The 23055-nt window shown below is 30.2% G+C and overlaps 4 protein-coding genes across 4 annotated transcripts in view; 3 read left to right on the top strand and 1 right to left on the bottom strand.

Annotated features, from left to right (window-relative positions):
• The first annotated feature begins 705 nt into the window (after positions 1–705).
• LOC128964209 (F-box/LRR-repeat protein 15-like) lies at positions 706–1993 on the top strand. Its single transcript, XM_054310771.1, has 2 exons — positions 706–1736; positions 1802–1993. The coding sequence occupies exons 1-2, from the start codon at positions 979–981 to the stop codon at positions 1983–1985; spliced, it is 942 nt and encodes a 313-aa protein (XP_054166746.1). The 5' UTR covers positions 706–978; the 3' UTR covers positions 1986–1993.
• A 3793-nt stretch (positions 1994–5786) lies between these two features.
• LOC128964202 (glutamate dehydrogenase, mitochondrial-like) lies at positions 5787–8428 on the top strand. The gene is made up of 6 exons (XM_054310762.1): positions 5787–6571; positions 6637–7013; positions 7165–7542; positions 7604–7808; positions 7878–8032; positions 8101–8428. Exons 1-6 carry the CDS (start codon positions 6139–6141, stop codon positions 8218–8220), a joined length of 1668 nt encoding a protein of 555 aa, XP_054166737.1. The 5' UTR covers positions 5787–6138; the 3' UTR covers positions 8221–8428.
• A 254-nt stretch (positions 8429–8682) lies between these two features.
• On the bottom strand, positions 8683–12199 carry LOC128964194 (presequence protease, mitochondrial-like). Its single transcript, XM_054310756.1, has 5 exons — positions 12084–12199; positions 11415–12024; positions 11195–11355; positions 8958–11135; positions 8683–8869 (listed from the first exon to the last, which is right to left on the bottom strand). The coding sequence occupies exons 1-5, from the start codon at positions 12107–12109 to the stop codon at positions 8758–8760; spliced, it is 3087 nt and encodes a 1028-aa protein (XP_054166731.1). The 5' UTR covers positions 12110–12199; the 3' UTR covers positions 8683–8757.
• A 473-nt stretch (positions 12200–12672) lies between these two features.
• LOC128964097 (netrin receptor UNC5B-like) overlaps positions 12673–23055 on the top strand; it is an 11458-nt gene continuing 1075 nt past the window's right edge. Inside the window, exons 1-10 of the mRNA XM_054310655.1 lie at positions 12673–12730; positions 12803–13081; positions 15739–15879; positions 15980–16050; positions 16516–16657; positions 18566–18928; positions 19226–19319; positions 20072–20178; positions 20280–20314; positions 20384–20492. Of these exons, the coding sequence (XP_054166630.1) occupies positions 12673–12730; positions 12803–13081; positions 15739–15879; positions 15980–16050; positions 16516–16657; positions 18566–18928; positions 19226–19319; positions 20072–20178; positions 20280–20314; positions 20384–20492 (1399 nt within the window). The remainder of the gene's footprint in view (positions 12731–12802; positions 13082–15738; positions 15880–15979; positions 16051–16515; positions 16658–18565; positions 18929–19225; positions 19320–20071; positions 20179–20279; positions 20315–20383; positions 20493–23055) is intronic.

The following is a 23055-nucleotide window of genomic DNA, read 5'->3' as shown; positions in this document are numbered from 1 at the left end:
AATGAAAATAATGATAACAACAATAATAACATAATAATAAAAAAAACTTCTTTAAGACACATTAAATGAATATATTGTCCAAACATTTATTTGATTGCTTTGATATCAATTGCTGGTTTACACACGTATAGTAATTTCGGAGGTAATGTTTTCTGTAATCAAATTACAAGAAACTTCAATGCAATCAAACTTTCATGAATTTCTCTCTCAAAAAAAAGTTTGTTTGTTTGACTCACAAGCATAGCATAGGATGTGATTTGAAATAAATTTAGTTTTCAAACAAACAAACGTAGAAAATAACATTAATATGATATAAAAAGGCATAAAATACAAGTGTCTTGACTTAAAGTATGTTCACTTAAGATGATTATATCCTATGTCTCAGGTATGGGTATGCAGTTATATAATAGTTTTTATTTGAGATATGAGTTTCAGGTAAGGTATGACTGGTGTTCGAGACGTGTCATATAATAGATCCCTAAGAAACAAAAAATAATAATAAGTGATCCCCTAATGGATATTATAGACTTAGTGTATATGTCAGACACTATAAATGAGTTGAATGTTAGCGCAAACACCGAAAAATATAGAGAGAAATGTAAGAAAATAGATAAACATATCAAACATTTTGCTATATATATTGAGCAGTCATTTAAAAGGCAACCGTCTATTCAAAACATAGCTCTCTCTCTCAAATGTCTCTGAAACTCAAACATGCATTGACTTTCACTACACTATTATTACTATATTATCAGTGAATTTTGTTTACACAGAATATACGATACGCTAATTCAATACCCATACCTACCACATAATATAAACATACCTGTGCCTAATTTGATACCTGTTCAATTATTTATTTATTTTTTTATAAATAAACATTTTAAATGCCTTATTAACTAAATGATAATTTTGATGTCATAATTATAATATAAAATAGAGGATAAATTTTAATAGTGAGATATATATGATAATTAAATGTTGTTTCAGACGGGCAATGAAAAGAGGGATCAATTGGTTAATAATAATAATAATGATAAAAATATGAGTGATGTCAACGAAATGGATGACAATTTCGATCATTTTCTGCAAATTCCGTGGAATGACATAATATTTCCATATATTCTGAGATACCTTTCCTGGAGAGACCTGTTTAGGTTGAGATCTGTGTCATCAGCGGCTCAACAGATGGTCAGCGAGTATTTCTCGTCGCTGTCGGTCATCGACTTGACTCCAGTCAGACGTCGATTCACTTCTCATTGCTTTGACATTATATCACGCGATTGTCACTCAATCCGTATCTTAAATTTGTCGGATTGTAAGTGGATATCATCGCCACAATTGTATGGTGTCATCGCTAACAACGCCCAACTGGTTGTAGTTGACATCAGCGGCTGTTATGAACTGAACAATGATATCTTGCATATGTTGGCCACAACTTGCAAGTCATTGAAGACACTAAAACTAAAAGACTGTCATTGGGTTAACGGCAATGCCATCAGAGATATTGGTCTGAACTGTACTTTTCTGGAAGACTTAAACCTTAGCAGTTGTTGGGAAGTGTCCGACGAGTCAGCCATTGATCTCATCACTCATTGTCCTAATTTACGTCAACTTTCTCTGTCAAAAATCTACGGTATAACCGACCGAACCTTATTTACGTTGGCATCCAATGCACCAAATCTTGAATATCTTGATGTCTCGGGCTGTTGGAGGATCACTGACTATGGCATTAGGTTTATCATTGGTTTATTTGTTACAATTAAGTTCATTGATTTCATTATTATCTTTAAAAATATAGAAAAGTTGGTGAATATTGCAATGCATTGTCTCATCTTCATGTCGGCGACTGTCGTGATGTGACTGATGATAGTCTATCGTATCTGAAAGGGAAAGGCATTTACATAGACTCTCCTCGAAATCACCGAACAATTCATCTCAACCCATACCTCAACCAATTGGCCAAAATTAGACTTCAAGTCTAAATTGAAGACAATTGATAAAACAAATATATTAATACTAATTTTTATGGATTTACTTGTGATTTATAAGTTGAATATATATTTTGATTCTTATATTTTAAATTTTATATTACAGTAATTGTAAATAAGTTAACAAATATTTATAGAGTATAGTATGTTATTAGTTATTAGTCTTTATCTACAATATAATATAAAATCTTTAATTCAATTTAAATCTGTTTTGCATACATTTCTAATATAATTTATATAATTAGTGTAATATTCATTATTTTAATGTGATTTACAACCAATTTTATTAAACAAAATAAAAAGTTTAATAGAATTTAATTTAATAGAGATTAAGATTTATAATTTAAATCAAAATTTTCCGCATTATTTTGTAAGACCTGTTTTTCTATTGTATTCACACATATAACTGGTTGTGAAAAATTATAAATAAATATTTATTATAAATAAATAAATAAAATTTTAATCAATATCTAAATAACTTTGTATTTTATTTTACGGATATATTGTACTTATTATATTAATATATAATTTATATTTATTTGGTTAGTTAGTTATTTGAGTTTTTGTATTGTATGCAATCAATTGTTTAATATTTATTGGTATTTATAATAACATAAAATCATAATATTAAAATTAATTTGATATTTTAATTATATATTTAGATAAATATTTTTTTCGATATTAGACTTTAACGTTCTTTAGTTATAAATATACTGATATTATTAAATCGTTACACTTTTTGTTATGTGATAACTGAAAATAACATTTGTATATAATTAACTATTTGAAATCATTTTTAAATATTCAATAAAATTATTATATTTAGATGTTTGTGCTAATTAAATAAATACACTAATGCTGTATATTTAATAAAATCTAATATATAAAACTTGTAAAAATAAACTAGTAATTTGCTAATATTTAAAAATAATTTAATAAAAAAGAATTACTATATTTTTAAATATTTACCAATTTTTAATGAAATTTTCACAACTTTAATATAAATAAGTTAAATGAGTCGTATTGTTAATCTTAATATATTTCCAATTTATAAATCAATTAAATGAAAATGAATTTTCAGAATATACGGTATATCTTATAGAAAATTTCTATTAGAAATTATCAAATAAAACAATGACAATAATATAAAACATAATTTGCTTCTTTACAATCATATTATAACTGTAAAATTCATTGTAATATATATATACCCAAAATAGTTATTAATAATATAAGTTAGTTATTTTGAGTTATATTATAAATAATAATTTCTAATATTTACTAATTTTTAAATATTAAAAATTTACTTTTTGTCGGCCATTTTGACTCTGTTAACGGCAATATAGAATAATCCTATTTTACATTTAAAAGCTTTATATGAATTCATAGTAAAAATTTTAAGTAAATTATACACTTTTTATATTTTGGTCGCCATTTTGTCCATATTCCTAATAAGTATCTTGGTCATTTATGATGCTCATCCCCTATACCTTATTTTTGATGTTCTAACAGAATCTGAAGTTAGAATTTTAAAATTCACAAGTTAAAATGCGATACACATACACACACATACACATACACATACACATACACATACACATACACATACACATACACATACACATACACATACACATACACATACACATACACATACACATACACATACACATACACATACACATACACATACACATACACATACACATACACATACACATACACATACACATACACATACACATACACATACACATACACATACACATACACATACACATACACATACACATACACATACACATACACATACACATACACATACACATACACATACACATACACATACACATACACATACACATACACATACACATACACATACACATACACATACACATACACATACACATACACATACACATACACATACACATACACATACACATACACATACACATACACATACACATACACATACACATACACATACACACACATACACACACACACACACACACACACACACATACACACACATACACACACTTACACACACTTACACAGAGACATATACTTTGCAGAAAACATAACTTTTAAAAAGTTTGTTTGAATATAATGTTTAATAATAAAATTTAAACATTAATCTTATTGATAACATTCACTTTATATATACAAAATAAATTGCATAATTATAATTTTGGCACTATTATGTTAAAGATAATTTTAATAGAAAATATTAATTATTACTGTTTTTGAGTAGAATTTGAACACTTTTACTAAATAATCTATAAATGATAATACATTATCAAATTTAATTTCAAATTAGATTATTAAAACAGTGTCTTGGTCATTCATTAGAATTGTGTTAATTTTTATAATTTATATAATAATAATTAATATCTATTAATTTCCAAATTATTTTTTATCATTATTATTAGTGTACACAATGGCTATCATACAATAAATATGACCATTTCCTAGACTTAAATATATTGATTAACATAAGTTAATAATATCATAATTTTTAATTAATTTATATTTTGTAAAGTTTTGATAGTTTCTGTATAAGTTTCTATAAAATTTAGTATTAAATTATAAAATAGTATATAATTTATGAGAATCTATCAGAATTTTTGTTGTATATTGTTTTTATAGTAGTATTCACATTATGCACATATAATAACACTGTTTATAAATATATATGAATAGATATATAATAAAATTATTTTATTATGACTAAAATATATTATTAATTATAATTTAAATACTGGTAAATAAAAAATAAATATAATTAATTTTAGTTGAACAAAAATTGTTTAATATACAGTAATAGTAGTATTATTAATAATAATAATTTAAATTTCTTAAAATATTTTTTTAACTCAAGGAAAACCTTTTTAAATAAACTAATTTAAATATATTTATACATTAAATAATATACAATAAATATACAAATAAGTCAATTGAAATTTGGGAAATCCTATTGAAAGATAGGGATAGTTGTGAGCAGCACTTAAAATTGTGTCATATTAAGCAATAATAATTGTTGGGCACAGTTAGCAACAACAACACCAGATCATAACGTAATGATAATTCATGGGTAGGAATATTATAGTTAGGGTTCGATCAAATTCCCCACCATAGTTTTATATTCCTAAAGTTCCTTATTTTTGGGAATTCCTAGGGAACCTGATACTTATGCTATCACCTATTGAAACATAAACAATACATTTTAGTATGTTTGAAAAACAAATATTATTGTGTATTTTCAGTGATATTGATAAATAGTATCATTAAATTTATTGAATTAAAATTTATTTTTCAATTTTAAATAATTTTTTTGAAAAATGTTTAATTTTGGTTCTATTTATTGTAATAATATAAAATTTATTTTCACTTTCTAACGATGAAGGGAGAAAAAATAATATATATTCCGGAAAAATTGGAGATTTTATTAGAGAACTTCCCTCCCGGGGAAAGTTGGTCTAACTCTAATTATAGTACAGTATATTAATGGTTGGCTAAAAATAAAATTGTGTAACTAATTTGTAGATCATTAAATAATTATAAACATTGTTAATAACAAATTTTAACATTGATTTTTATCATACAATTTGTATAATATAGTGTATAATATAGTATTAAGGTATAAATAAATTCAAAATTTATTAATAAGTAACTAATTATTTGTTTTAGTAAATGTTTTATTATATATTATATTAACTAATATAACGATTAATTAAGTGATAAAAAATTGTTTGATTGACAGCAATAGCTCTAACATTGAATGGGCTGTCAATTGAATGTCATTTAACGGTAACGATAGTAATGAATGGTTTGTATGTTTGCATTGAATTGAATGAATGATCAGATGTTTGTCTGTATTGTTGACCGCATGTCATGTCTTTGACTTCATTTATAGACATTATTATTGAATATTATATAACAGTCTCTTCACTGATGACTAAATTGTTTACCAACTGATCCATTGAAGATATTGAGAGGTGATCTCTGGACACAAAAAAACAGTTTCATATATTGTTTGTATCGTGAGATCGATTTAAATAAATTTTCAAATTATTATTAACGACGTGAAGACCCGTTTGATTTGATTGTTGATTAAAATAATTATCAATCAGTTGTGATGTCAAAAATGTTGCGAAACCTTAATCAATGCACAACTAAATTGTTTGCCACCAGTGGCCACAGTTCAGGCCATCGATCGGCGATTCCCATTGCATTGTCCAGACATCTGTACTCATCGTTGAGTACATCCCATGAAATACCAGAGAATCTGCGGTACGTCGAGGAGTCAGAAGATCCGTCTTTCTTTCATATGGTTGAGTACTTCTACCACAAGGGATGGCAATGTGTTGAAGACAAACTCGTCGAAGAGTTCAAAGGCAAACTGACACCGGAGGAGAAACGCAAGAAAGTGAGAGGATATCTATCGATATTAGGTCCGTGTCATGCAGTTCTTGAGGTATCATATCCTCTCAAACGAGATAACGGAGACTACGTTATGATCAATGGCTGGCGCGCACAACACAGTCACCATAGACTTCCCTGCAAAGGAGGTACTGTTTGCCAAACTCGCAGTTGTCTGTAATAAAATAATTATTGTATTTGTCTTAATATAAAGGCATCCGTTTCAGTACTGATGTCTGTTTGGATGAAGTGAAAGCCCTCTCCGCTCTCATGACATTCAAGTGCGCTGTAGTGGACGTGCCTTTCGGCGGTGCGAAGGCTGGACTTAAAATAAATCCCAGAGATTTTAGCGATCATGAGTTGGAGAAGATAACTCGTAATTTTGCGTTACAATTGTCTAAAAAGGGATTTCTTGGACCCGGTATTGATGTGCCGGCGCCCGACATGGGAACAGGTGAACGGGAAATGAGTTGGATTGCCGACACTTATGCCCAGACCATTGGTCACACTGATCTTAATTCACACGCCTGTATTACCGGCAAACCTATAAATCAAGGAGGAATTCATGGAAGAATTTCGGCCACAGGAAGGGTATGTCATATATTGATAGTCTGTCCGATAAGATAGTAGTGTTTATCACTTAATCCTTGTGTATATTTGTTGAATAAATAAACAATTTTCAGACTTTCAATATATTTAATGATAAGATTAATAAAATTATTTATCTGTTTTGAAATTATAGGGAGTTTTTCACGGAATTGATAACTTTATAAACGAGGCCTCATATATGTCAATGGTTGGCAACACTCCCGGTTGGGGCGGAAAGACGTTTATCATTCAAGGTTTTGGTAATGTAGGCCTTCACTCTATGCGATACTTGAATAGGGCCGGTGCACGATGTATCGGAGTACAGGAAAGGGATGGTAGTATTTATAACCAAAACGGCATCGATCCTAAAGATTTAGAGGAATGGAAAATGAACAATGGAACTATTGTTGGCTTTCCTAATGCTCAACCCTATGATGGGGAAAGCCTACTGTACGAGAAATGCGATATTTTAGTACCGGCGGCCACTGAGAAGGTCATCACCAAAGATAACGCACACAAATTACAGTGCAAAGTATATACACTTTTTATTAGTGGGTGTCCTTTGATTTATCTAATGATACAAATTATTTCAGATAATAGCAGAGGCGGCCAATGGACCGACAACACCGGCTGCCGATAAGATTCTTATCGATCGCAATATTCTGATAATTCCTGATTTGTATATCAATGCCGGTGGTGTCACTGTTTCCTATTTTGAATGGCTTAAAAATCTTAATCACGTCAGTTATGGCCGATTACTCTTCAAATATGAACGCGACTCTAACTATCACTTATTGGGTACACTTATGACCTTCATATAAGACCTTCAATTTACTTATCAATTGATTTATTGTTTTTTTTTTGTAGAGAGTGTTCAGGAATCTCTTGAACGGCGCTTTGGTAAAGCCGGTGGACGTATACCTATAGTTCCGAGTGAATCGTTTCAAAAGAAAATATCCGGTGCTTCTGAAAAAGATATCGTCCACTCTGGGCTCGACTATACTATGGAACGATCGGCTCGGGTATGTAATATAGGAACAAAAATGTTTATCGGGAAATAATAATTTATTTTTATTATAATTTTGTTTAGCAAATCATGAGAACTGCCATGAAATACAATTTAGGTCTTGATTTACGGACAGCCGCTTACGTGAATTCAATCGAAAAGATTTACAACACATATAAAGAGGCCGGACTTACGTTCACATAACCGATAACTTTCAGCAATATATACTCTATAAGCGTATTTCAAATACTAATCTCTTAACAAACAATCGTTAGATACAATTGTTTTTTTAAAACTATAAAATTATAATCGTTAAATAAGTTAATATATATACACTTTATATGTCGTGATATATAGATAACGTTTTAGTGATTTAACATTTTTTGGCATAAAATAATAGGATTTTAGTGATTAGATATGAAGTTATGAAATTATTAATATATTTATATTAAATGCCATATAAATTATATATATATATATACTATATAGTATTATTTGCAAGTGTTAATTTTTGTTGTTAATAACTATTATATATATATTTACTTTTATTTCAAGTCATTTTAAAGTTATACCAAACCTTTTAAAAAATTTAAAGAAAGAAAATTACAATCATATCATGTCTTAACAAAAAAATTATTTCATAACATTTCATTCTCTATGCACTCATTCACTATTGATTGAGATTTTAAATAAAGCAATATATATGATATAACTTAAAAAAAACTATTATAAAATATAATGTCAATTATTAGGCTTGTCTTCAATTATAAGCCACTTTGGATCAGATAGTGTCCGATCATTGCGCGGACCGATAAGGACAACACCGGAATGAAGTTTTTCGTTAACCAAATATCTAGAGATATAGAGTACACGTAAATATTGAAAACATAATACTTAACAGAAATAGGAAATTCAAATAAAAACGACTAAAAATAACATACCTTTTGGCTACTTCTTCGATGTCAGCTTTGGTAACATCGAGTAAACGCATCCTATAGTCGTGTCTCATTTGATCGGTAATCCCATTAACAAACAAAAGCAATCCCTGTTCACTGGGCATAATCGGATGGTCTACTTCTTGAAAGACGGAAAGTTTTGCTTCATCGATGTCCTGTTCACTATAATTACTTTGATTGGCCAACCATTGGGCCGAATCATTAAACGCATCGATTGTTTGTTCAACATTAGGGTCGCGATATGAATAATAACTGTAAACACCACCCAAATTGAATTTAGCGCCCCCGCCATAAGCGCCTCCCTTTTCTCTAACTTCTCTGAGAAGATATTTGGCCGAAACTAGATTAGCGGCTATTTTAAGTTTGGCGTAATCGTTGTGAACAAATGGTGTACAATATACCGATTTTCCTAAATAATTGTTAGCAAATGGCAGCACATGGTGTTCATTCAACATCGACTCAATGGCTGGAATGTCGCCATTGTTACCGCATTCTTGAGTTTCACCAATCGGTTCAGTTCTTTTGTTAAGTGAATTAATGAATTTTTCGACCGATTGAAGTGATGACCTAATAGTAGATGCTTCGGCATTGATAGAACATCGCATAGAATCAGAGTTAAGTAGTAGATCGGCAATACTCTTGAGATGTTCGACAACTGGTTCCGAAGACTCTAGAGATGCCATCGACCGAAAGTGATCAACAGATGATAAACCACTGGTCTGTTCCCGAAACTTAAAAGCACCACCTAATGCGGCGGCCGATCTCTGCATCGCATATCTCTGGCCATAATGAGGTAAACTCATTGCCAGTTCGGCAGAACTGATTCGGATAAGTTGAAGCAAATGGTCGTAATCGTCATCAAAGCGAATACTATTAAATATATTCGTCAATAATCTAAACATATGATCAATATTTCTTTCTAAACAATGTGATGATATGATGAGTCCCTTCTCAAAGAGATCAAACTGTGATGGATGGTCAGTCACGTGAACCGACATCTGAAGTCCACCTGTCAGTAATTGTATCTCTTGATCCAATTGTTTGCGGTCTAGACTTCCGGCGCCTAATTTGGTGGCCACTTGATTAAACAATGGCAGATATGGTACCAGATGTTGAGGGAAATTACTGAAGTTAGGTTTTAAAATGGCATTAAAATAAGTGATACCATTAGTCGGTTGTGCCGACCATTGAACGCTGGTGTTTGATATTTGTGTTGTTTCAACATTTGTTGCATCAAAGCTACGAGAAATGTCAGTTTTGACCACAAGAGTCGGCAAAATATCTACTTTTTGTTTATCATTTTGTTGTTTTTCCAATTGAATTCCCTTATTATATATATCTTTCAAGTCTTCTTTAGAAAGTTTCCTCAGTTTCTCATTCAATAAATTTTGCTCTTTTTCTCGTAAATTCTTCTCAAAATCTTCAGAAGGATTCATCTCTAAAACTAATCGATGAGTGTTTGATATAAAATATTCTTTAATTTTCTGTTCCAATAGTTTAGGATTTTGTTTGAGTTCTTTGCGAAACCTATTCACGTGATCATTAACTTTGAGACCGACAATGGGATTGCAATCGTGTGTCCAAATAGAGTTCAAATTCATAGCCAAACCTAAACCATAGTTATTTGTTTGGTATTTAGTGCTCAGTTCCAGTCGATGTAAAATGGCTTCAATTCGTTCCTCAGGAAATCCATCGTTGGAAGCATTCTTCAGTGCCGTATCGATGGCTTTTACAACAAAATTGACATCTTTTTTAGCTATTCCTTGTAAACCAATAGAAAAAAATGCTTGTTTTGTATAACCAGCAAACCCACTGTTCGGGCTATAATCAGATCCCAAACCAGAATCTATAAGCGCCTGATATAAAGGTGAATTGGGACCATCCATCAGCAATGAACAAATGATGGATAGTGTAAAGCATTCGTGTGTATTACTCTTGTCTTCTAACATATAACTAATGCTGACTGTTGTCTGTTTGTCCGGAAAAGGTGCCAAAGGATCGGGTTGTGACTGAATCTCTTTACGCATCGGTTTTGACCATTTCGGTTGATTTCGAGCTTCAGTTGAATTCCTAAAATTTTCATTCAGATTAAATCGATTCAATACATAATCGTCTATAAAAGCCAAATGTGACTCCAGAGGAAAGTTACCATAAGTTATAAACCTATAAAATAATAATTTTATTCAAACAAACAATAACTAAAAATAATATCGCATTCAAACCTAGCATTACTCGGATGATAGTGTTTTCGGTGAAACTCTTTTAGATCTTCATATTTAAGTTCAGGAATAACAAGTGGATCGCCACCGGATTCGTTGGCATAAGTGGTGTCCGGAAATAAATGATTTTGAAGACTGCGGACATAGATTGCCGCCGGACTTGACTTTAAGAAAATTATTATAACATTTAGCATTTCATACACTAAACTAAAATAAAACTTACAAAAACTCCTTTCATTTCGTTAAATACAACGCCTTTAAAGATAATGTCTGATTGCGGATCATTGATGTCCTGATGCTCGAGACGCCAACCCTCCTGATTGAAGTCTAACGGTTGCAGAAGTGGAAAGAAGACGGCATCTAAATATACAGTCATGAGATTGTAATAGTCTTTAAGGTTTTGCGTTGAAAACGGATAAAACGTGTGGTCAGGTGTAGTAAAGGCGTTCATGAAAGTGGTCAGCGATCGGTTCAACATTTTAAAGAACGGGTCGCGAACCGGGAACTTCTCGGAGCCGCACAACGACAAGTGTTCGAGTATATGGGCCACACCCGTACTGTCAGCCGGTGTTGTCCGCAACGACACACCAAACATATTGTTGTTGTCGTCACGTTGGATGTGTAGATGTTGGGCACCAGTCTTCAAATGATCCAATAGATAGGCCGACAGACACAACTCGGGAACTTCATCCACGACTTTCACCTCATAGCCGTGCAATTGATGGCCAACTTTAAGCGTCTTATGCATATCGACGGCGGCCGCAGAAGACACCGATGTGTATGCCTTTGGTTTTAGATATCGACCGCTGACCAGATTCAGCCGCGACAGACATCTAGAAATAGATTATTATTTAATTTATTGGTTAATATCAGTTAATCTAATCATTAATACCTGATATGTCTACCAAATCCATACATTTTTATAATTATTGGTTTAAATTGATAGTCAATTAAAAACCAATTCAATTAAATATTATATATTAATCAATGTTTACATTCTGTGAAATGCAATGCTATTATTGCATCAAATATTGTATTTAAAAACAACAAACACATGTGTTTTGCGATAATACCGGTGCCATCCGTTTGGATGCACTGCTGAGAGTGTAATAAAAATGATGAACACTTGAAACACTTGGATTGGATGGACGGGTAGCTAAAAGAGGAGAAGCGATAGGGAAGAGAGTGTTAGCACAGAAAGAGAGAGAGAGAATCGGTTTTGACTTTTAATGTTTCATATGTTGAGAGCTAACGCAAGTGAATAGTTTGCAAACATTACTAAACAAACTCTTATACCGTATATATAAATATAATGATATGTTTTATAAGTTAGTAATGCTGTCGAAAGCTTTAAGTTTTTTCAATTGGAAATCAAAATGAAAAAAAGTTTTTCATTTGATCTGAAAAAATGTTTGTAAAAAATGTAAACCAATTAATACATTAATTTTTTGATGGTTTGATTTTTAGTGATTGCGATACAAATGTCTGCTAAAACATCACTCATCTCATCACTGTTTGTGTGGTTTTTAAGCAAATATTGTTTTTGCTTTTATTTAATTTTAATTTTTGTTTTATTAATCAATGGCTTACAACATATATATGCAAATGAAGTGCTGACCGATAAATCAGTTATACGAAGGCCTTTAGTATTAAGTTTGTTGCCATCAAATGAGACAAATCAACGAAATAGCAATCATCGATACAATCATCACTTGTTTAAGTTATCAAATAATAACCACAAACTGTTTGATGACGATCTGAACAAACTGTTTGCCAAAAATGCATTTCATCACCGGTTCTTCAATTCAAATAACCACTTGAGTGGTAATAGTAATAGTAGTCATCATTGGATATATAAATCAAAATTTACGAGAAGTGTTACTAATTCAGGTAAATATTGTGATTACAATTTGTTTAGTTTGTATTGTCGTTTTACTCTCAATAAAGTAAATAACATTTATATATACAGTATATATACCTAAATATAACAAAACATTTGTTTAGATAAGTTATAGTAAACCCTAAACACGATTAAACATATTTTCACTTCAAATGTGTGATTAATGCTTAGTCTCACTACTAATCGCTAAACAAACAGAAACTCATGCATTCATGTGTTGAATGCAATATATTTTCCTATTATTTTGGTTTAATTTATTTAATACCTTATTGTTAATATGATATTTTGTGAATACAATGAAAAAAATTGATATCACTTTAACATCGCTATAAAAACGATATTTTTTTATAATACTGTACAGAATGTATTACATATACTGAATATTGTATTATTAAATTTTCTCATATATTCAATGAATTTTCTGCAAAATTCATTGAACCCAACCGTTGCGTTCAATACTAATATAATCTTGTTTTTTGGTTAAACACCAGATTTTTTTTGGCTATTTTTTTGTTGTAGAAAATTATATCTTTCTTTTCATTTTTCTCTGAGAGAAAAGTATGTCTTTCGCGATATAATCACAAAGTTTTTGGTTCAAAGAGTCAGTACATGTGATGTGTGTCCGTAAGGATAGTCTCTATGAGTTGCAAATTGCAAAGTACTGTACCAACAAAATCCTGTCTTTAAAAGTAGTCTTCAATGTCTATTGAATGGCAAAGTTTTGTAGTATCGTTGCTGTAATAGTTGGTTGTGGCGATAGTACCGGTGCTCTGTCTCAGCATTAATAGCTTTGGGCAGATCTTATCATTACTTAAGGCAGTCTCGCATTACTCGGTCTCCAACTCCTCTCAGGACTGCTCTCTCATCTCTGTCTTCGTCTATATATATGTTTTGCATTCCTATATAATTAGTGTTTCCCTTAGTTTGACCCCCAAATTGGTGCCCCTTTTCAACAGAGAGTGGTATAGACAGTGCAATGAAATGCCTGAAGCCTTAAACAAGAGAAATCTCTCTTTTCTTTTTGAACTTAAGTCCATTAAATCTTATAGTTTTAAGTAATCAACTGCACAGCTGTGGGCCCTCACTGTGTGTCTCACTATTTACTTTAGTGTACATATAATACCATTACATATCATACATACATATTAATACAACTCTATAATAGATGTGATGCCTGTTTTACCAATCATATACATATACATACTGTACATACATGGGACCAGTTATGTGAGTGAGGCACTGGTACTCCAGAGTTTACTACTCGAGTGCCGAGTTGTGGAACTGCCGGTCGACTACTCTATACCACATCTCAGCCTCATATGGTCTTTACAGACATGTTTTATCAGCAAAAAGGAGAGTCAGAAATATCTATTGCTTTTTACTCTACTCTGTTATCAACCGGAGAACCGCCTCAAGAGAGAGCACTCAGTCAGTCAGTCCTAACCTGTGATTGTCGATCCGATTCCCAAATAGCTATTTGTGAGTCAAAGAAATGATATAATGATAAGCATTTTCAAACATATAATTGCTTTCAAATGACTTCAACATAATGGCAGTCAACAGACATATCAGTGAAAATCACGAATTTATTGTAAAAATATTGAGAACTCAGTCGTCGACAGTTTGTATGTTATTTAGTCTGAAAGTTGAGGCAATAAAAACTGAAACATCAGATTATTTGGAAATAAATTTTTTATCAAATCATAAACCAAAACACATTTACCATAATTTTCGAGAAATTTAATTTTTTTCTCTTTTCTCTGATTTGACTTATGATTGATATATAAAACCACTAATGGATTTGGTTTTGCATAGATTTTTTTGAAAGAAACAAATGTCTAGAGTCTAGACTCACAAACCAAACGCACACTTAATCATAGATTATTACAGTTATTATTATTGTTATTATTAGTAATATTTTTGTTTTACTAAATAATAGTTTTCAAAAACATTGGGTTTGCCATTAATTTTTTCAATTGTTATCAGAGATCCAAAATGTATTTTTACGGTAAAATGAAGAGTGAAATTGGAATTACTGATCAAAACTAGTTTTATTCAAAAACGTTTGTTAGAAACGAAAAAATTGTATTATATTATTATCAATAGTAAACCCCATATGTTGTGAATGCCTTTCCCTATACAACAACCGACTGACTGACTGAATGCCAACTTTTATTAAATTCTTCATTTAAAAAGACTTTTTATGGCAAACCATATGATAAAAGCATTTCTTATGAGAAAAAATAAATTATTGGCCAAAGATTTTTTAATATCGTATAATATTTGTTAAGATTAAGGCATATAATTCAAACGCACATACAGTATAGTTATGAACCGTTTATAACTACTGTTATGCCATATAAATAGATGAAAAATTGTTATTTAAGCTCAAAATTTAAATATATAATATTTAATATAATAAAATTTTTTAATCTTTTATCTTAAAATAAAAAACAGTATTAAACATTTTTTAGCGTTTATTAATGTAGATATTATTTTAATATTAAATAATAATAATACAGTATATAACAAATGTTAAAATAGTTAGCGTAAAGTTTAATGACATTAGAGATTACTGGCAATAACTACATTAATGATATGCTTATATTTAATATACTAATTTTGATGTAATACACCCTAAATATAGAGGTAATCGACAACATTGGTGGAAGTGGAGGTCCGACCTTTGATGAGGAACCCAGCGATTCATATATAGTCCGAAGCAAATCTGCAATTCTTCGCTGCAAAACATTGAATGCTTTGAAGGCATGGTTTGCATGCAATACGGGTCAGTCATAATCATTAAGTCATTAATATACTGATTGATTAATTGCATGACAAGACATAATTAATTATATAAACAATTTGTATGTTTTGCTAATCAATAGAAGATGAGAGAGTCATTCAAGACAAGCAAATCGGCCACAATTATGTCGATCCGCAAACTGGTATCAGAATTGTAAGCAAATTACTATTTTAGTTAAATATTATTATTATTATTATACAAAAGCTTATTATTATTATAATAAGATTATTGTTTACTTGATTTTATTATCGCTTAATTTTATCTAAATTTATATTTTTTAAGTTCGTGGGTAAAAATATTAAACACATCCTTAATAAATGGGAGAATAGGACAAAGTTAGGGACTTAGGTTCAAAATCCAACCCTACCTTAAAAAAAGTAAATATATAGTTAGCTAAAAGTTAATGTTTTCAATGTTAAGGTTTGTTTTGTGAGCAATCAATTTTGGAGGTTTGGGAACAATTTGAAAGCTCAGGGAACTGGCGGTTGTTTACTATACTTATAATATATTATATTTTATATTAAACTTGTAGTCTCTTATTAAGGATTATTATTATTAAATGCCATATGAAATAAAATTGTTGTAATGATATCAAATGTTTTTTTATTTCCCAATTAGATTGAACTAGAATTAGAGGTAACCAGGAATGACATCGAAGAGCACGCAAAGGCTGGTTATACCACACCATACCAGTGTTGGTGTAATGCCTACGGCGGACATCAATCGATACTCAGTCGACGCGCATCCATCCTATTCTCGTGTAAATATCAATAATATTATATAATATTGATTATAAACTTTTATATACGCTTTTAAGTATATATCGTATATAACAAATAACTTTTGAAAATTTTATTGAAAGTCATAATGTATTATAATCTTTAAGTGCAAATGTTTAGACACCAAACACATACACAAGTGGTCTGTTTTTTTGGTGATGTATTTTCTTTCAGTAAATACTTGCATCCAAATAGATGTTGTATTCAACCATATATACTGTATGATAGTATGATATATACAGATAGTAATAATAAAGTTAAACGAAAAGCTCATAAAACAGAGTCGACTTTCCTATTCATATCAGTTTTATATATGTGTTATACTGTGTATTATACAGTCATTTTATATAGACTTTAATTTCCTTTAAATTGACTCACAATTTCTAGGGTTATATGAGTTAACGTTTTTGGACTGACATTCCTTCTTGTTTAGCCTCTATGTCTTGTGTATGGATCCATACTATGGAAATGTTAAGTCATTATCTGCTTATATATTATATGATGTACTATACTATACAGTGTCGTGTGTTTGGTGTATAAACTAATTCACATGACTGACTAAATATCTGTTAGTTAATATATATCATCGTTAACTATGATATACCCGAACATTGAGGGTTAGGATCGGTGCGGGGATTACCAGTGAATACATGATATGAATCGTAAAGAGTTTTCTCTATTTCATTAATTGCTAGCTTTTGTTAAAACTTAATGTTTTTGATATAATATTATCGGACAATCTTATTGTTCATATTTTTAGACAATTGCTTTACAAATGGATAGTCATCCTATTGTTTTGTGTATATGTATTGTATCTTATTTTGTATAAATGCTTATTGTATGAATCGCTTTATTTTTACCATATAAGGGATAGGCTTTTAATACATTGGCTGTGATGGCAGAACCCAGAAAAAAGGCAGAGAATAGGCACTACTTCTATAGCCCGTCAATCAATTATACCGTCAAATGCAGATATAACTCAATGCACTTAATATAATTGATTTTTGCCGCTTTTTTCAATGTCTCAAACAGACTAACTCTTGAATAAGTGAATCCTAAAAGAGAAAGGAGAGCACCAAATGGAAAGGCCTACTAATCGCTTTATGTAACGGCATTTCACTCACTCTCTCTCCCCTTTCCTTTTCAAAAGACACCAATGCTTTGACATCCCTTTGCTATTGTATTTCAATGCAAGTTATCGGGCACTCAGTCTTTACAGTGTTAAGTGTGATGCCATTGCTCTCTGTGCTCCTCTCTCTCTCTCTCTCTCTCTCACTCACTTTCATCCCATCTCTCTCTCTCTCTCTCTCTCTCTCTCTTTCTATAGTCTATTCTATATTCTTGTTATACAACTCACGGTTGTGTTGTTGTGTGACATCAATCAATACAAATCGATTTAATCCCTCAAACTATATAATAACTTTTGTTAATGACTCCTAATATATAGCCGACAACTTTTCACATCAATTCATGTCTTTTCCTTAAATATAATGTATATGTTATACAACATAATACTCGACCTAACTGTGCAATACTTTATTTTCTTTATTGACTTCCTTTTAATCCAATTTTCATTATCTTTTTTGCTGATCGTCTAATCATTTGTTACTATTATTATTATTATTATTATTATTATTATTATTATGTAATTGTCTTATACTGTACATTGAATTATGTTTTTGTTGCACAAAAAGCAATATAATATAATTATAAGTTCAATGCTATAATATTTTTATTTATTATTATTTAGATATTTCGTATTTAAGTTATATAATTATAATTTATGTTATATTTTATTTGAATTAATTATTTTGTTTATTTGATTTTCTGGTTTATTTTTGTTTGAATTATAATTTATTTTTGGCCACAAAACTTGATGGTATATCCAGACTTACGAAAGCACTTCATCAATGAACCGCTTTCGCATACTGTAGGCCTGAGCTCACAAACTAGTTTTACTTGTTTGCCTCCCGAAGGAGACCCCAAACCCACACTATTTTGGTTAAAAAACGGAGAGAGAATAAATGCGAGCACTGGTGGCTCACAGATCTGGGAGGAYTCATCCGCGTCGACTGCCGATGATTTAATACCCGAAAACATGTCATCGATTGACCACAAAAATTATTTCATTGGACACGACTCGTCACTGATTATTAAAGAAGTGTCAATCAAAGATCAGGGCAATTATACCTGTGCTGTACGCAATCCAGCCGGTGTACGGTATAGTGAGCCGGCACAGTTACTAGTTTTTGGTGAGGATAGACCTAAAAATAAAAATGATCGTCAAAATCATTGCCTCTCACAAAAAAAACATTGTTTTTACTGCATTTCAAATCTCTTAATCCTATTTTCCGACTGTTTTTCCAATATATGAAATACTTAAGAGACAAACGAAAGCGAAAGCCATATAACATATTGTTGTATAACATGACTAATATAACCAATACTTTAATGCTTTTTCTCTTTCTATTGCTTTTATTAACATAAGAAAGTTATAAATAGTTGGAGAAGAAAAATGCTAATCTTATTATTATTATTTAAAAATATAGTGAACGGCGGTTGGAGCAGTTGGGGTGCCTGGTCTTCATGTAGTTCCCCTAATAAATGTGGCCGGGGATCACAAAAGAGAGTACGCTATTGCAGGTATGCCCTAAACATTTATACTGTATATACAATATATACCAACACTAACACACTTATTATTAGTACACTTTCGCTAAGAGTCTATAAAATAGTCGTAAACTTTGTAGTCTTAAGACTCCATCCATATGTCATAAGCCTATTCACACTATGATTGCTTACATTTACTATACCATCATTTAGAGTAACCATTTGCAAAGTTAGATAAATGCCAGGCATTCAATCATAAATATATATTTATACATATGTTAATATATATATATATATATATATATATATATATTATGAATATACTGTATGTATAATGCATTTTTACTATTTAGTCTATTCATTGGAAATATCAACAATTAAACATTTAAATGAATTTCAAATAATATTCAATTGAAAATAATTAAGTTTATACAGTACAATAATAATAATTGTCATCAACATTATAATAATATAAATAAATAAAGTAAATATTTCCTATTTTAGATTTATATCTTAATTATTTTCAATTGAATATTTATACTAATGAAATGTAAAGTTTGCATATTTATATTTAAATAATAATTTATGTGATAGATATGTAATAAATATTTTGAAAAAAACATTCAAAACTTTTGGCAGCTATTTATAAAATCATGAATTTTAAAACAAGTTGCTTAATGAAAATAAATTGTAAACAAAATTAACATAAATAGTTTTGTTGAATATAAATATAAATTTGAGAATATAATAAAATGAAAATGTAATTATTATTATAATTTGTTTAGTAATCCGAGTCCCATAAACAGTGGTCAGTTTTGTTTTGGGGAAAGTCTACAAACCAGTGATTGTAGTGTTATTTGTTCGCCAATTCATGGCTCGTGGACCTCCTGGAGTAAGCCTTTTACTATATTACTATACCATTGCTTTTAGAGTTTACTTTACATAAACTAATTGAATAAACAAATCTTTTTTTGTTGTTTGTTTGGTGAACAGGCAGTTGGTCTACATGTTCTCATGAATGCTCACAAGTGAGTCAATTATTTAAAAATATTGTAACAAATTTAATATTAAAGTTGTAATTAAAATGCAAACAATAGGTGAGACGTCGTATTTGTAGTAATCCTCCGCCAAAATATGGTGGACAGCATTGCTTTGGACACGATTTTCTCATCAAAAACTGCACCGGAGGAATGTGCAGAAAATTAGGTAATTCATTAATTGCATTATACAGTACAGTCAATGCACTCATAGTATTAAAACTACTGTACTTTTCCATACGATTTTACGAGAATATAAATACTGTATATAATATATTAATTAATTAAAATTAATGAATAAGTGACACAAACATTATTATAACTCATTATATTAAAAGTTTGTGTTGTTTGCGATGATTTGTCACTAAATTTCCTATCGGAAGCTTACTTTCTCACGGCTTTAATGTACGGAAGCTTTTATCTAAATATTTTCAGTTTATTTTATATATACAATCATAACAGTTAGTCATTTAGTTATAGTGATACTGCAATCACTGTCTGACATATAAGCATTAGGATTGACGATATTATACTGTAGTAAACATTTTGGTTGTCCACTAATGTTTAACACTGTTTTTACTACTTTTTTTATATTTGTCTCCAAACCAATAATATTGACTTTTTATTAATATGTTTTACCATTTGTTTAATCATACATGTATTGTGCATTAATTATATGTTAAAATAGATTTAGATTTAATGTAAATTATTCTAATTCAAAATTATTTGTATTTTCAACAGCATTTCAAAAGCATTTAATTTATTATTTTAAAACTAGTTAATGTCCCAATGGGAACACCCCTTATTAGCAAAACTGGTTACACGCCATATAGCACAGTGTATAGAGTATATACTATATAGGGTGAGGGTGGTTTTTGGATAAGAGTATACCAAAGCTATTACAGTATGTATTGAGCATATTATACATACAGACACTAATGCATTGATTAAACATTTTTATATCTCAAACAAAATTAATATATTTAAGAAGCGATGACTCATAAGACTAAGTAATGGTTAACTCATTGTAATTGTAATTTTATAGTTAGCCATAAATGGATCCCAGAATTTGCTTTTATGTTATATTAGTCCCGTATTTGATTTGATTCATATCCTGATTCTCTCTGTGAACACACACTTATACGGTCAGTCTGTAAGCCATCAAACCATAACATAACATAATATAATATTTTTATTTATTCTTATAGTTATTCCTAATATCTATATATATTCATTGTATTGTATTTATATATATTATGGATGTATAAAGTTATCAAAATCTTATTCACTCTTTTACGAGTTAAACAACTGTCACATTGCTATCGATAGATGGGATATATTATATATACGGGTTAGACGTTTATGACGAGAGGCATAAAATTGTAAAAATACATAAACATATCATCCAATTTACTTCATGAATATCAATGAAAGATATAACTTATATACAATTGATAGCAAAAACAGCTTTTATCGCTATTCACTTTTATAGTGCCCTTTAAATCTCATACGAGTCATGCAAATTGAGTTTTGTGGGAGTCATGCAAAAGGGCTGTTAACTATTTGGATACAACACTATATTAGAGGGGAGAAAAAGAGGGAAAAATTGATTTAATTAATTGGTTAACAATTGCTATCACTGTTTTTACAACACGATTGTCTATCATTTGATTTACTAATACTCTTACCGGTAATATTGTTACCACAAATGTTTAGTGAATAGTAATGCTATAAAACAGTTTAGATTTAATAACTAAATCCCTGAATGAGGTTTTAGTTGGTTTGTTGACTTTTCTATTAATTTTTTTTAATAAAAAAAACAGTTTACTTGTGTTTACTGTGTCTTAAAGATTGTAAAAAAGGAAAAGATTTAACAATATTAAGAAAAGAGAGAGAAAGAGATGATAAAAATGGTAGCAAAAAGCCTTATGATATATAAGTAGTGTTTTTAGAAACCAATCGATGGGATGTGTTATGTCTTTGTCTTTATGCGCTACTATTTGTAGAGTTATGTAGTTTTTATATATCATATGAATGACTCACTACTGATGACTGACTGACTATTACTTACAAAATATACTTTTGTAAGTCATTGCTCATCCGAAACACTAACATATATCAGTCAATATTATCCGTTTTCCTATTATGGCAGTGCTCTCCATCCATCCCATCCTTTCAAATGCCTTTATCCATCTCTATATGCATTGAAACTCATTTTGTATATCTTTTTCTTTCTTCTCTTTTCTCTGACTTTCAAAAACTATGTATCAGATCGTAGAGATCACAGACCATTAAGTACATCGCTAGCAATTGCACTGACAGTATAGTACTTTTATAAGACAGTATAGTCAGTCAGTCATTTCTGTCTATCCACCCCTCCTCTGTTGATGGTCTCCCTTAAACTCCCTCACTATCTCTTGTAAAATATCCTCACAAACAAACTGGTAAACTATATACAACAGTATACTACTGGTGTATATGATATATGGATAACAGCGTTAGGAAAGCATAGCATTAGTGTTTGGTTCGTTTGCATCGCATATATCTTAACTGAAACACCACTTTGTGTGTGTATACTGTATGTATGTGTGTGATCATCAAAATGCCATCACATCACATCCCAGTGCTCAATATATTCAATTTTCTAGACATTTATAGTGTATATATCTATACATAACATTGTGTGACGGCTTGTCACCACTGATCTCGATTGCCACACACACACTCATACA

This window comes from Oppia nitens, unplaced genomic scaffold, assembly GCF_028296485.1.
Source record: "Oppia nitens isolate AA-2021 unplaced genomic scaffold, nextdenovo-longstitch-racon4-pilon3 scaffold8_pilon_pilon_pilon, whole genome shotgun sequence".
NCBI classification, from domain to species: domain Eukaryota; kingdom Metazoa; phylum Arthropoda; class Arachnida; order Sarcoptiformes; family Oppiidae; genus Oppia; species Oppia nitens.
Note: the sequence above shows the minus strand (reverse complement) of the source record. Positions and strands in the feature narration are given on the sequence as shown.